General features: G+C 40.1%; 1 protein-coding gene across 1 annotated transcript in view; it reads left to right on the top strand.

Annotated features, from left to right (window-relative positions):
* Positions 1-15,507, top strand: part of SLC9C2 (solute carrier family 9 member C2 (putative)) — a 46,317-nt gene that overhangs the window by 21,901 nt on the left and 8,909 nt on the right. Inside the window, exons 11-20 of the mRNA XM_006089002.3 lie at positions 500-666; positions 1,207-1,302; positions 4,829-4,926; positions 5,895-6,014; positions 7,830-8,028; positions 8,721-8,909; positions 9,606-9,755; positions 11,308-11,359; positions 13,364-13,512; positions 14,626-14,751. Coding sequence (XP_006089064.1) covers positions 500-666; positions 1,207-1,302; positions 4,829-4,926; positions 5,895-6,014; positions 7,830-8,028; positions 8,721-8,909; positions 9,606-9,755; positions 11,308-11,359; positions 13,364-13,512; positions 14,626-14,751 — 1,346 coding nt within the window. The remainder of the gene's footprint in view (positions 1-499; positions 667-1,206; positions 1,303-4,828; positions 4,927-5,894; positions 6,015-7,829; positions 8,029-8,720; positions 8,910-9,605; positions 9,756-11,307; positions 11,360-13,363; positions 13,513-14,625; positions 14,752-15,507) is intronic.

Raw genomic sequence — 15,507 nt, 5'->3', positions numbered from 1 at the left:
AAGTTTTGGACATTAGATTTGCTGGCCAAGGAAACAGAGATGTTAAATTTGAGAGATGTCTTTTGCAGTGGCCTTGAAACTTTAAGACTTATAACTTGTTAAAATGCATATTCCCAGGCCAGTCCGCTTCTGCTGGTATGGAATGGAGCCCAGGAATTTGCATAGTTTAAGCAGCCCTTCTACCTATAGAGGACACATGGAGTTCTCCACACTTTGAGAAATATCCATTGGTGCCTTGAAATAGTGGGTCACGTCTATAGCTATAGGGAATGAAAGGAAACTAATAAAACATTCTTTAGCACGTAAGTCAGATTAAGTTAAGCTATACAGCCAAAAGGAAACAAATAGTTGGGTGATTTTCTGGAAAGTTCTGGACCAAACCTTGTCTTTGCCTTAAGCTATGCAGGCGATGCCAAGATTTCACCACATCATGCAATGTTCCTGCTTCCCCTGGCAGCCATCAGTGAATTCTATAAAGCTCTTGCTTTCTCTGTTACAGGTTTGTGTGTAATCTCTCTTCCAAGACAGATGGCCATGCAAAATGCCATTGACCACATCCAGGAGATAATACAGAACACAATAACTTTATTTAAAACAGAGAAAATTTTGACAAATGTTAATTGGTCCTTAGTAGAAGAAAAATCGAAGATTAAATACAGAATTTCTGTGAGTTGATGCCTGGTTTCTTTCCCTTCCTGGCTCTGCCTCTCTTGCTTTAGTTTATTATAAGAAACTTAATTCTGCTAATAAAATGTCAGAAAACTTGGGAGGGGGTATGTTTACTAGCTTTGCTATCTTGGTGAGAAGACTTCTTTGAATTTTGTCTTGGTGATCTAAACCCATTTGGCAAATATGGGAGAATTAGTGTTTTCATCAATTGGCTGATTGAATAATTATGAATGGACTTTCAAGCTGATGCTTCCAACCAGTTCAGGAACTGAGAGATCTCCCCCCCGCCCCACCCAGATTAGTATTAGAAAAAACAAAAGAACAGTCAAGCATAGGCCATTTGGGGGAAGAATTTCACTTCTAAATCTCCCCAAATAAATAGTTACTTTGCCACAATATGTAGAAGGTTATCCACATGCACATGGTCCTTCATTTGAGCAATTCTGATTGAGTATTGAAATCTCTGAGTGACTAATCATTTTCACTTATTTTTAACTTTACCTCTGTATGCTTTTAAAACAGTCTAATGCTGTTCAGTTTCACCACATTTCGACTGGCGAAAAAGAGCAAGAGTCCCCAACTGATGAAGTTTTAATAGAAGAAGCCAGATTGCATGTAGCCATCATACAAATGGTTGGTATTGTTCACATAATCTGCTTTTAAGTTTGTTTTTATTCTTGCAATGCTTTTAATTCTTACTTATGGTTTACAGGTGACTAGAGAAACATTTTTTTCATCATTTGATAGTCTATTGGTTGTTAAATTTTTGCTTTATTTATGAAAGTTAAAAATTAAAAATCTCTTTAGGCTTTAAAGTTCAAGTAACAAATCTCATTCTGTTTCTAAATCTAGTGGATTTTAATAGTTCATATTTTGGGGATCTGAATGATGCTTGATGTCATTTACATATTTAGTAAAGTAAATATCCTCAAATATTTGAGTACCTTTTATAGAAAATTTTTAAAATATATATTTTATTGATTTTTTTACAGAGAGGAAGGGAGAGGGACAGAGAGTTAGAAACATCGATGAGAGAGAAACATGGATCAGCTGCCTCCTGCACACCCCCTACTGGGGATGTGCCCACAGCTAAGGTACATGCCCTTGACCGTAATCAAACCTGGGACCCTTAAGTCCGCAGGCTGATGCTCTATCTACTAAGTCAAACCGGTTAGGGCTATAGAAAATTCTTTCAAGTAATCATTTAATTCTTATAAATCTAATAAGTTAAAATAAATCTAGTGAATCAAAAATTCTCTTAAAATATTTCTAATTTAATATTTAAATGTTCTACTATAAACATAGGAAGATTTCTAGGTAAAATCAAGTTAAATCAACTTATCAAATTGCACATTTTAAATTTGGGCTACATTCTAAATAAGGCAAATGTTAGTCAATATTACAAGTATTTAAAATACTCATTATTTATAGAGTCCTTTTTACTTTTATTTTAAAACGTATTATTATGAAAAATCCTAACACATACAAAAGTAGGTATGATAGTGTAATGAACCCCCATGTACCGATCTTTAAAAACCCATCCACACAGGACCAACCCTACCCCATTCCCATCTTCTTTCACTCCCCCACCTTCCATAGTATTTTGATATCATGTCATTTCATCTGTAAATATTTTAATATGTATCTCTAAATTTTAAAATCTTTTAAAAAGTATTGTAAAAAATAATATATTGACCTAAAATTAGTAAGATCTTAATAGCATCAAATATCAAGTCAATGATTTCCAATTGTCTGATAAATATGACCAATGCATATTTTTAGTTTATATTTTTAAATTGGATTCCAATAAAGTTCACACATTGCAATTAATGGATATGTTCTTCTCAGAGTTGGGAAGTCTCTTATCTAGTAACTTCCCTCAATTGAATTTGGGCTGCTCTTGTCACTTGTTTCGACTAATAAAATGTGGGGAAAGTGATATTGGGAATGTTCTGAAGCCTAGGCCTTGGGAATATTTGCAGCTTCTACAATGAATACATTATGAACAATGAGTAGAAGCAATGGGTACATTTATAAGGCAAGAGTGCATGATCAGCATATGAGGAAGTTTAGTGAGGAAGGAAGTAGTCCCAGGAGGTAACTAACCTCCAAGTTTAATATCCATGGCAACTAAAAGGGAGGACTTTTCTCCTGACATTTTTTGGGGCTGAGGAGTGACATAAGAATACAGTCTAGTGTATCTATATTTTAGGTAAGCCTCAGGGTAGTCACAAAGAAAAAAATGTAGAGTAGATATAGAGAAAGGAATGGAAGAAACCACTACAAAAATAAATAACAAAGGGAGACAGCTCAAGAAGACAAAAGGGCCGGGCCAGGAAGGTCAGTTGGTTGGAGTGTTCTCCGTACACCAAAAAGGTTGCAGATTTGATTCCCGGTTGGGGCACATCCTATATTGCAGGTTCAATTCCAGGTCAGAGCACCAAGAGGCAGTCAATTGATGTTTTCCTCTATCTCCCTAAAGTTAATAAACATGCCCTCGGTAAGGATTAAGAAAAAGAAAAAAAGAGAAGATAAATTTTATAATTATCTATCTGTATAAACAGGGAATATGCTAATTAGCTGAGCATCACGACCACTCAGGAGGAGCTGCGCGAGCAGATGGGTGGGAGGGGACACCCTTATGGAGCAGGACTTGCTTCAGTGGTGCTTTGCCGCTCACTGAGTCTGCCCCTGGAGTGTGTTGCTTATGGATCTGAAGTGTAATCTGGTATGGTCTCACACTGACGACTGGATACACTGGCTCTTGGATCTCCAAGGAGGTGCAAAGTCAGCCACTGCCTGAGGCCACCCAGCAGGTGCTACAGAGAGATCTGCAGATTCCTCCCCTTTGTATAGAGTTTGGAAGTGCCCAGATGAGTCCCAGCTATGAAGCAAGGCAGGCTGCTGCTTCCGGGCCTTGGGCCTTCTTTTGGAAGCTGTGGGGCTCTCTGACCCAGCTTCAGTTTGACAGGTTTTAGGCAGAGAAAGAACAGGCCATTCATATGCAGAAGCCGCTGTGCACAGCTTGGGTGGGGTTGTAAATTGGGTGGGGCAGGGCCTCAGGGAATCACCAGGGCGGAGCAAACAGCAATGGCTGCCAGTCAGCCCTGCATCTCTGCATCCAGTGCCCCTGCACAGGAACAATGATCGCTTTGAGCACCTCTGAGAGAAAGCCGCCCTCGCATTCCGGCCCAATGCCAGACAGTCCAGTTTCTCCCTGTATGAGTCTGGATCCCCAGAGTCTCACCCGGAACTGGAGTTCAGAGCAATCAGGAGCTTTTATCTCCCTCCCTATTGAAAAAAAACAACAGTGCACCCAGTTGCCAGCCCTTTCCATGCGTGCCTCCGCGCCTCCGCACCTCCTACCGGTCTCAATGCGCTTTTTTCTTTCCTTCTAGTTGTAGAACTTCCACTCAGCCAGCTTTCTTGTGGTTCTGGATGATAGTTGTTTTGTCTTTTAGTTGTAGTTTTGATGTGGTTGTGAGAGGCAGCAAGTACAGGTGTTTACCTATGCCGCCATCTGGATTCTCTTCCGGTTTACTTTTATTTATTGGTAGTTCTTTGTGGGGTAGTTACCCTTTGAATAAATAATTTGCATCATCTATGCTGCTGTACAAAGATGATGCTACTGCCCTAACTGTTTTGCTCAGTGGATAGAGCGTCGGCCTGCGGACCGAAGGGTCCTAGGTTCGTTTCCAGTCAAGGGCATGTACCTTGGTTGTGGGTACATCCCCAGTAGGGGGTATGCAGGAGGCAGGTGATCGATGTTTCTCTCTCATCGATGTTTCTAACTCTCTATCCCTCTCCCTTCCTCTCTGTAAAAAAAATCAATAAAATATATTTTTTTAAAATGATGATGCTACTGAAGCTGTTTGTATTACTAAAGTAAACTCTTTGAATAGTACAAATTTTGAGTTTCCTGAAGCTAGGAACCTTTGTATCTTTTAAAACATCCTGAACAGTACTTTGCAAAAACTGAATATTCAGTAAATATTTAAATTGAATAAAATGTATTTCCCGCTATAGCATTTTTTGGTAAAAGAATACTTTAATTGTAATGAGTTCAATAATAATAGTGAGGGCTATATAAAGATAAAGCAGAATTCACTGCATTTATGTTTTGGTCCTTTGTAATTTTTATTTAAAATTGTATGTTTAGAGTAGCTTTGAAAAACAGTGTCAAGATGGAATCCTTGATACAGAGGCAGCCCGAATATTAATTGGTGCAACCAAAAGCTATTGTCCCATCCAAGGAAAGTAAGTATAGTATTTATTTAATTGATATTTCCAAAATTGAATTAATTTGTGATAAGGAATAAATGAACTGAGAGTTAAATGTCCTGATTGATCAATCTATTTATCTCATCCATCTACCTGTCCATCATCCATCCATCAATCCATCCATCAATTTGTCTATTTCCTATTTGAGTTGTTTACAATTCCCTCCCTGAAGGTTGGTGACATTAGGAGATTTGGGAGGAAGATCTGACTACAATGTAATTAAATTTCAGGCTAAGAGAGTCATGAAAGAGCACCCAGATAGTTTCAATTGCTATTATAATTATTTTGTCTTTATATCAAATTCACTAAATTACTGTCTATGAGAGGTAGGAAAGCCTGGAGCCTGCTATTAGAAACTCCATGAAGTATAGCAGGCTCTGGAGGAATTGACCTAGCTGATAGATGCAATTAAACCTGGTGGGAAAGGCTCAGAATCTCAGAGATACATTGATACCTGGTCACAGTACTGGCAAACAGGAGCAATGGATGGTTCAAGACACAGCTGCAGGGCAACAATGATAGGGGATCCCATCTGGGTGACAGCTGATGGTTTAGCAGCCTGGTGATCTATCTGGGAGATCTGGCATCAGTTCCTGGATAAAGTTGGGGGAAAGCTAGGGCCTGAAGGACCTGGAGAGGTTTGGGCTAGCAAGGCATGACAAAGGGAAGCTTGATTCCGAACCCCAAAGAATTTGTCTGGAGAAGTCTTAATTCTGTTGTACTCAGGTCATTAATGGTTCCAGGAACAGACACAGCAGGAGTCTGATGCTAAGTATGTTCCTGTCCCATGACCATGAGTGGTCAGTGGATGGATACAGAGGCTCGGCACTCAGCACACGTAATAAACTGACATTACATAGAGTATAACTTTTCCTTTTAGATTACCCCCAAGGACAGCTAGTGCTTGCTCTTTCTCCTAACATATGCATATGTTTCTCTCTTAGATTCATGAGTATTTATGATGTTTCAACTTATGTAAAAGCTAGAAGTTGGCTTATAAAGTTTAAAAAAATTTTAGCTCTCTTGGAATATCATAAAGATACGGGATATTTTATCCCATATGGGTAAGTATTGTGAACCTTTCATAGCAATATACTTGACAATCTGACCTTTTTACACCCTCAGAATACTTTACTTTGGTTTTTCTTATTTAAAACACACACACTGACATTATGATCAACTGTTACTGGCTTAGTGGCGACTGAGCAGAGTGCTTGCTTGCCTGTCGCCATTGTGTTTCAGCAGATCCTGACTTCTCCAGGAGAGAGGGGTAGGAAGAAGCAGATGATGGTCAGATTTGGCTTCTTCAAGTTTTATTTGCCATGTTTTGGGTCAATTAGCATATTAGCCTTTTATTACATAGGACTAGAGGCCCGGTGCACAAAAATTTGTGCACTCGGGGGGGGGGGGGTCCCTCAGCCCGGCCTGTGCCCTCTCGCAGTCTGGGACCCCTCAGGGGATGACCACCTGCTGGCTTAGGCCCACTGCCTGGGGGATTGGGCCTAAGCTGGCAGTCAGACATCCCTCTGGCAGCCCAGGAGCCCTCGGGGGATGTCCACTTGCCAGCGGGGAGCAGGTCTAAGCTGCAGTCAGACATCCTTAGCGTTGCTGGGGAGGCGGGAGAGGCTCTCACCACCACCGCTGTACTGGCAGCCGTCAGCCTGGCTTATGGCTGAGCAGAGCTCTCCCTGTGGGAGTGCACTGACCACCAGGGGGCAGTTCCTGCATTGAACATCTGCCCCTTGGTGGTCAGTGTGCGTCATAGTGACCAGTCATTCCCAGTCATTCTGCTGTTAGGGTCAATTTGCATATTACCCCTTTATTATATAGGAGTGCCTAGCCAGCCTGGTGAGGGGCTGATGGCTGTTTGCAGGCTGGCCACAGCCCCTTCAGTGTGGGGTCCCCACTGGGGTGCCTGGCCAGTCTGGGTGAGGGACTGAGAGCCGTTTTTAGGCTGGCTAAGCCCCCCCATCGGGGACCCTCACCCCATGAGGGTGTGGCCAGTCTGGGTGAGGGGCTGATGGCTGTTTGCAGGCTGGCCACAACCCCCAGCCACCCAAGCTCCCAGGGGAGGCTGTCTGGAAGCAGGTATCTGGGGTTTATTTGTCTTCTATAATTGAAACTTTGTTGCCATGAGCAGAGGCCACAGCCGGCTCAGAGCAGACGGAAAGCTTGGCTTCCTCCATCACCCGGGCAACCAAGCCTCCTGCTTGCTCCAGCTCTGTGGCTGCTGGCCACCATCTTGGCTGGGTTAATTTGCATATAGTTGCTCTGATTGGCTGGTGGGCGTGGCTTAGGATGTAGCGAAGGTATGGTCAATTAGCATCTTTGTCTTTTATTAGTGTAGATATTTATTGATTTCAGAGAGAAAGGGAGAGGGAGAGAGAGATACAAACATTAATGATGAGAAAGAATCATTGATGGGCTGCTTCTTGCATGCCGCACACTGGGGATTGAGCCTGCAACCTGGCATGTGCCCTGATCAGGAATCAAACTGTGACCTCCTGGTTCATAGGCCAATGCTCAACCACTGAGCCACTTCAACTGGGCCCTGTCCTTAATTTTAAACAATGCTACTTTTTTCTCTAAATTTGTTTCTTGCTTTCAATCTATAAATCTTTTAACTGTTTCCTATGTACATTCACCTTGATTTTTAAAAATACTTTCTATGCCTGACATAGATTCACATGAGCCAAATTTTTATTTCTGCACTATGATTTTTATGTATAGAAAGTATGTTTTAGATTTTTGCTTATCTATTATTTTATATTACACTTTCTTCAAATTAGTTAATGATTTGTTTAAATAAATGTTGAACTTTACATCTTGTTATACTTTTAAAGTGATCTAACATTTCACTTGATCTCTCTTTTTTTCAGGAATAATAAATTTCTGATATTTATATATCACATTGTATTTTCAGAAGAATTTGACTATGCAGGACATATTGTATCATTAATGTACATTTATCCTCTGATAATTCATCTAACTTCAGTGCCAAGAAAGTTAAATGAGACGTCTCTGATATTAGTAAACTACTATTTTATATTATTATATGTATTACAGTCAGCATTAAAGGTACTGCTTTAAATAGAAATATATCCCATAAAAACAATTCAGATATTGTAAATTTATTTTTGTCATATTTTTGAAATAACTTGATACTAGAAGCCACTTGCTCTAACAGTTGATAGAATCCTAGAATTTTAATCTTTTTTAATTTTCTGGGCTTAATAATGAAATCAGTATAATAGCCACAGTTTTGGATATCAGATACAGCAACTATCATAAAGTGAACAGACTCTCAAAGGTCAAGTGACAAGAATTGAATGTTCAGACAGGATGTTTCCCTCAATTTCTCTCTGTAATGATGCAAAAAAATAAATGAGCAAATAAAAACAAACTGGTTTGCTAGGTCCTCATCAGGAGAACTACGTTTTACTTCAAAAGATAAGATTGTTTTCACACTTTAATTATTATCAATAGTCTCACAAAGAACTTGTTTATCGATATTTTTCATGGTTTGTCCTGGGCACTTCAGATTAATTAGAGAATTATATAGTTTGAATTAAATTATGATTTTTTTATGTTGGAAATTAAAAATAATTTTTTGGAATTCCCCAAATGAATAACTTAAAACCCAACTTTTGGAATATAACTCATTTGTTGAGAATGTAACTGTTAATTTTTAAGACTCGCCCCCTACCCTTCACATACATCATTGTATAGGTACTATGAAATGACATATGTTCTATTTGTTTTCTAAACAGATAATAATTTTGAAAAGGAAATATTTTCATCAACATTGGAATACTCTGGAATTTTGTATCCTGATTATTGGAATTATTGATAGCTTTTGTGTATACTTTGTCAAATTGAGACCGGAAAACTTGGTTCTTATTCAGTTTACAATAATATTAGGGTATATAAGAATATTTAGATTTATTCCTCTGTTCAAGGTAAAACTTCACATTTTAAAATATTGGGTCTTTTTTTCCCTACACTGTTTGTTAAATATGTTCAGAAACCTCACTGAATTATTTTTATATATATATATTTTTTATTGATTTCAGAGAGGAAGGGAAAGGGAGAGATAGAAACATCAATGATAAGAGAGGATCATTGCACGCCCCCTACTGGGGATTGAGCCCAAAACCTGGGCATATGTCTTGACTGGGAATCAAGCCATGGCCTCCTGGTTCATAGGGCGATACTCAACTACTGAGCAACACCGGCCAGGCAGAAACCTCACTATTTTGAAATGAGGGAAGGAGCTGTCTCTTCCCCTGGAACACTCTATGGGTAACTGATTGGTTCACACTTTCACCTCCTTCAAGTCATTGCTCAAATCTCTCTTTTTTACACAGAAGATCTTCCCTGGCCACCTACATAGAATGGCAACGTGCCCCACCCCCTCCCTGTACTCCTAGTCTCCCAACCCATCTTCCTGATCCCTCTCTACCTGCTGAAGTTTATTTTTTCCTCACAGCATTATCACCTTTTCCTGTATGTTCAATGTACTCTCTGCTAGGTAGCAGTCTTCGTTTTTGTCATTGATATAACCTTACAATTCTTGAATGAAGCCTAGCATAAAGATTTGTTGAGCATGCTTTGCCTCGTCACGTTTTCAGGTTTCCCCCTCTCCATTATTGCAGTTATTAATCCCAACGCTGATCAACATTGTGGATGTGCAGATCAAGAGGCGCCTCAGCTTGATGTATAGTATCACCAAAGGCTATGTCAAAAGCCAAGAGGATGCCAAATTTTTGATAAAACAGATTTCTAGCAGAGAATCAATATATCAGGTAAGAGCAGTGGTCGGCAAACTCATTAGTCAACAGAGCCAAATATCAACAGTACAACGATTGAAATTTATTTTGAGAGCCAAATTTTTTAAACTTCAACTATATAGGTAGGTACATTGTTATTAACTTAATTAGGGTACTCCTAAGGCTTAGGAAGAGCCACACTCAAGGGGCCAAAGAACCGCATGTGGCTCGCGAGCTGCAGTTTGCCGACCACGGGTAAGAGACTAGTACTGGTCCTATGGGAAAAAACACACAACAAAACCCAAACAACGAAACCTAACTACTTACGTGTTCAAGAAACCAGGCCGTGGCCGCTCACCTTTAGAGAAGTCACATTGTGTCCAGGCTCTCACGGTTATATTCTCTTTGTAGGCAGAATTGGTTCCAACACGCTCTTGTGCAGGGTCGTTCTGCAGCCATCTTACGGTTTGCTGTGGGCCCTGTTTGGTGTGAAGGGGGTTGGACCACAGTATGTGGCTGCCCTGGTCAGGCCAGTAGTTTGACATCTTCCCAATATTGATTCAATGTTGTCAGGAGAGGAGAAAAACCTAATAAAAATTGTATACCTTACTCTCATATTCAAAATGAGGGCTTTATTACATGCGTTTTTCTAAAACCAACACAATCACAGCATATTCTCATTACTGACACTGATTAAACTTGAGATGACCAACAGCTGTTCTCTGTAACTAGCACCACACCACGCATTGCCTGGGTGCAGAATTTCAGTCACCTGTGCCTGGCAGTCTGAGGAAACTTCAGTTGTTAGGTCACAGGGGTTTTGGTGTGGCCAAGTGCAAGCTCCTGAAAGACTCAAAGCCAGAGAGTAGTTCCATGAAGAGTGCTGGCTGGGACATTTGACAAACACCTACTGTATGATTGAACAGAGATCGGTGACCCCGGAGTGGAGCTATGTGTGTCAGGAATTATCAGTAGGAAGCATGAACTAATTGACAGCACATTCTTCTCATTAATTCCACTGTTTTTGTGCTCCCAATAGACTGACTCCCCAAATGACTGCTCAGTTGGCTCTCCCCTAGTGGGGCTCTATCTCTGAGAATTCTCCTGGGTGCGTGTGCGGTGCACAATAATCTTTTCTGAGAAATATTAGTTAGGCAAGCACAGCATTCATTGTAACATGAGTGTGAGCGTGGGGAAGGCAGCAGAATCACACAGAGGGCAGAACTGAGCCAAATATCTCCCCCAAATCACAAACTGAGTGAGATTTTGACTACTGTACTTCCCCCCTCAGATTTTTTAAAAATATATATTTTATTGATTTTTTACAGAGAGGAAGAGAGAGGGATAGAGAGTTAGAAACATCGATGAGAGAGAAACATCGATCAGCTGCCTCTTGCACACCTCCTACTGGGGATGTGCCCGCAACCAAGGTACATGCCCTTGGCCGGAATCGAACCTGGGACCTTTCAGTCCACAGGCTGATGCTCTATCCACTGAGCCAAACCAGCTAGGGCCCCTCTCAGATTTTAAAGTTAGAAATGCACTTGGTATAATAAGAAATTAATGTTTTTTTCCTAACTTCTTACAGAAATTGTATGAAATTTTAGAAACCAACAAACGAGATGCTATCAAAGAACTAGGTAGGTCGTTGGAGTATCTGATTCCCTGTGTGTGTTACGTGCCATTGAGTTGGCTTCAACTCCTGGTGACCCTACTACACATGAGTGATGTCCTATCCTCAACAGCCCTGCTTGCTCACCTCCTGTAGACTCATGCCTATGGCTTCTTTTATGGAGTCAATCCATCTCAGGTTTGGTCTTCCTCTTTTGCTGCTGCCTTCTGTTTTTTCCCGGCATTATTGTCTTTTCCAAAGAACCCTGCCTTCTCATGATGTGCCCTAAGTAGGACAGCTTCAGTTTTGTCATTTTTGCCTCCAGCAATGTTTCAGGCTTAATTTGCTCTAGGACCCACCATCCCATAATTTAACCAAATGAAGACAAATTCATGCTTTCATTCAATTCTGCAATCACCCATTTACTCATCCAACAAGCACTTACTGAACACATGTAATGGGCCAGGTATGCAAACAGTGCAGATATGTGCCTATGAGTAGCTAACTGCAGAAAGTTCTATTATTTGCTGTGGGAGCCCAGAGGAAAGAATGAGAAGTGTGGGAAGTGTATTAAGGATCAGATTCTTTAAGGGTGTGAGAAAAAGACATTTGAAAATTACCTTTGTTTCACAGAGGGTGTTTGGCTTTGTTTTACTTTGCAAGGCTACTCAGGAGTGTGAGACCGCACGGGATGCCACTTCTTGAGCATCTGTGGTCGCTCTGCTTGAATCACAACACACGGCTAGGATCCTATACAAAACTTCCTGGGTCTGCTTTCCTCCTGAGGGGGCTGTGGACCAGGCTTCCGGTGTGTGAAAAGTAGAGAGCTGGTAGAGAGCCTGGAAAATTGTGGGCCCCTAATACATGGAAGTTATTATAAAAGTAATCAAGTAAAACCACTTTGCATTTATAATCACAGTGTAAGACGCCACGTGGGCTTCTAAAGATCAGACTTTCCAAATCAAAACAGAAAGAATGTGGTCTAATGACTGAAATTTGAACTTGGGAGACAATAGGTCAATATTTGGGAGCTGTCTCAGAAAATCCAGGGCTCATTGCTGCCATTTTCATGTCGATAGATTTTTACTTCTGTGCTTTGAAAGATTAGGGGCCTAGGAGCTGCTGTCTTACATTATGTTTTAGGTTAGTACAGAATATTACAAAGTTTCCTTGATTTAGTCCTATAAGAGGGAGTGCCTGTTCCCATATGATTACTGCAACGGATTGTTGAATACTAATTATGCCAGGAACTGTGTTAGTGGCTTTATATACATTATCTCATTTAACGCTTATAATTATTCTATGAGGCAAATACTGTTGTCATCTTCATGTATAGCTGGTGAAACTGAGGCTTAGAAGTTAACTTGCCTGGTAAGTGGTGAGCTAGACCTCAGGCCCAGGCGTGTCTGACACTAGAACCCGAACTTGATCATCGTATCCTTCATTTGACTGCTCTTCTCATTTTAGTTAGAAAAATGACTCCAGTACCTCCCAGGTGTCAGGCATTGCGCTGGATGCTAGGATCACAAAGATGGAATAGACACAGTTTTAGCCTTGACTCCCGGTCCTGTCCATACTTCCTCATGTTCATGAAAGAGGAAAAAAAAGAAAAAAGGGATTTGATCTCAGAAAGACTCACCAGCCAAAGTCCAGGGGCTCTTTGATCTCAAGTCATTTATTCAACTAGCCAACAAACAATATGTAATTTATATAAAATTATCCATGAGACAGGTGAAAAGAGTAATATTGCAAATGGAACGAGTTTCATAATGGGCCAGGTAGGAGTGCCATGAGAATAGGCAGCACGATTGATTTTTCTCCTCGCCAGTGGGGAAAGCTGTTTTTCGGTTTTCTCACCCATAAAATGGAGATGAAAATAACTCTGGTTCTACCAGCCTCACCAGTCCTGTCTGAGACAGGAACAAAAAGGCTGTTGTGTAAATACTTTGGAAATCACAAACTATTTATTACACAAATATTAGTCATTGCGGCTCTTGCATGGTTTGCTCACTGAGAGGTTTATTCGCATCAGGACTCATAGAGCACGAGGATCGTGATGTGGTCATTGCTTTGAAGACCAGGCAGGCAATCCAGACCGTGATCGCCAAGTCTCTGAAACACCTCGCCTTCCTTTGCTCCAGAGGCATTATCGATAAGCATGAGGGCATCGAGATGAATAAGGTAACGAAGCAATTTTTATGTTGCTTGATTCCATTAGCCTGACACCCCAACCTGTACTGTGACTTTATTTACTTATTTGTTTGTTTTCAATCCTCACCCAAGGATATTTTTCCATTGATTTTTAGAGAGAGTGGAAGGGCTACTTTAGAGTATTCTTCAAATTACACCTCTGCACGTATTGTGTTTTGTATTTTTTTTTTCATTTATCACTTTGAAGGCTATATGAGATTCAATTGAATGCTTGATACCCATAAATAAATAATAACCCTTATGGGGAGAAAGACTTATTTTTTCCTGTCGATTCGTTTAGAAAGGTAACGGGTAAACAATCATTCCACAGTTACTAATTGAATGCCTGCTAATTGTCAAATTGTCAGCCAAAGAGATATAATTATCAATCCCAGGTCATAAGGAGGCAGGTAAGTCTATTCGATTTAATTAAGTAAATATATATGGGATACTTACTATCTATTATGGACTCTTGAGGAGATGGGGATAGTTAATGGATACAACACTGTCTCCTAAGGTCCATGGGCTCTTCCTCATTCTTTCACTCAGTCACTTGTTCATCCAATCAACAAAAGTGACATAATATGGAGGGTGAAACACGGAAGTACAACTACTACTACTACTATAATGCAATGAGTTCCATAAGGGAGACCTGTAGATGCCTTGGGAATATGGAGATAAGTGGTTATCTCTTACTTGGTGGGGGAAGCCAGAGAGGGCTTCTCAGGGTATCCTCCATTAGAAGGGTTTAGAGAAGCAAATCATCCACATGAAGATAATGGAGAGAGCATGGCATTAAATCATATAGTAATCAACCTTGAAGTTTAGATAATTTAAGATTAAGGCAGGGTAGAATGTAAGTGTTAATTGGATTATAAGTATGATAAATTGAATATGAGATAAGACATCAGTGAAAATAATAATGAGGGGAGAATAGGGACAAAAAAGTTAGAGGACAATTTAAATACGGTGAGAGAAGCTCTGAGTCAAAAATCAAGATTAAGTTTGCATAACAGTTGTTTGTTTAGATTTCCTCAGTTTTAACCAAATGTACCTTTTCTGTTATAGGATCTGATCACCCTTGTTTTGATTGTTTGTTTTTAGGTACTTCTTTCAAAAATAAAAGCACTGAATAACTTTCCAATGTCAATCCCACCCCCTACTCCTGACAAATATCTTCATAATATTGTTTGGCTGGAAAATAAAGATGTTCTCATTGAGTTCTTCAAGGTAAAGCTTCTGTCTTCTGTTCTGGCTCAGGTTTAATAATTATTTTTAGTTTTTCCCACTCCCTAATATAAGATTAACAACTATAAAATTTAAAGCAAGATTCCTGTAATGGCCAATAAAGGATAAGTCAAATGGAGGCCTAGCAAAACCTAGAAGAGTAGATTTCATTTTAAGCCTAAAAAGCAATGATTGTTTTCTTACAATAGATTATCTGCTCAGGATGAGCTCTCTCTGTTACCTGATCATTAGCAATTCCATCTTATTTTATGTTGTAGAGTCTGGACTTCCAGATGACCACTCTGGAAAAGACTTTTTAGAGCAAGGTCCTCAAATTTAAATGACTATACAGGTCAGGAAGATAATAAAAAAGTAAAACTAGCCCAGCCGGTATGGTTCAGTGGTTGAGCGTTGACCTATGAACCAGGAGGTCATGGTTCGATTCCCAGTTAGGGCATACATCCAGGTTGCAGGCTCCATCCCCAGTAGGGGGCATGTAGGAGGCAGTTGATCAATGATTCTCTCTCATCCTTGATATTTCTATTTCTCTCTCCTTCTCCCTTCCTCTCTGGAATCAATTTAAATTTTTTAAAAATAAATTAAAAAGTAAAACCAGCTGGCTGTAGTGTAGTAGGGAATAGTGAGGACTGTGGTATATTCTAGAGTTCGTGTGTTGTCTAAGGTCAACTAGTATTGCTTTAGGAATTGGGGCTCTTCCAACTAGTATTTATCAGAAGCTGTTCTATGTGCCAGAAACTA

This window comes from Myotis lucifugus, unplaced genomic scaffold (assembly GCF_000147115.1).
Source record: "Myotis lucifugus unplaced genomic scaffold, Myoluc2.0 scaffold_54, whole genome shotgun sequence".
NCBI classification, from domain to species: Eukaryota; Metazoa; Chordata; class Mammalia; order Chiroptera; family Vespertilionidae; genus Myotis; species Myotis lucifugus.
Note: the sequence above shows the minus strand (reverse complement) of the source record. Positions and strands in the feature narration are given on the sequence as shown.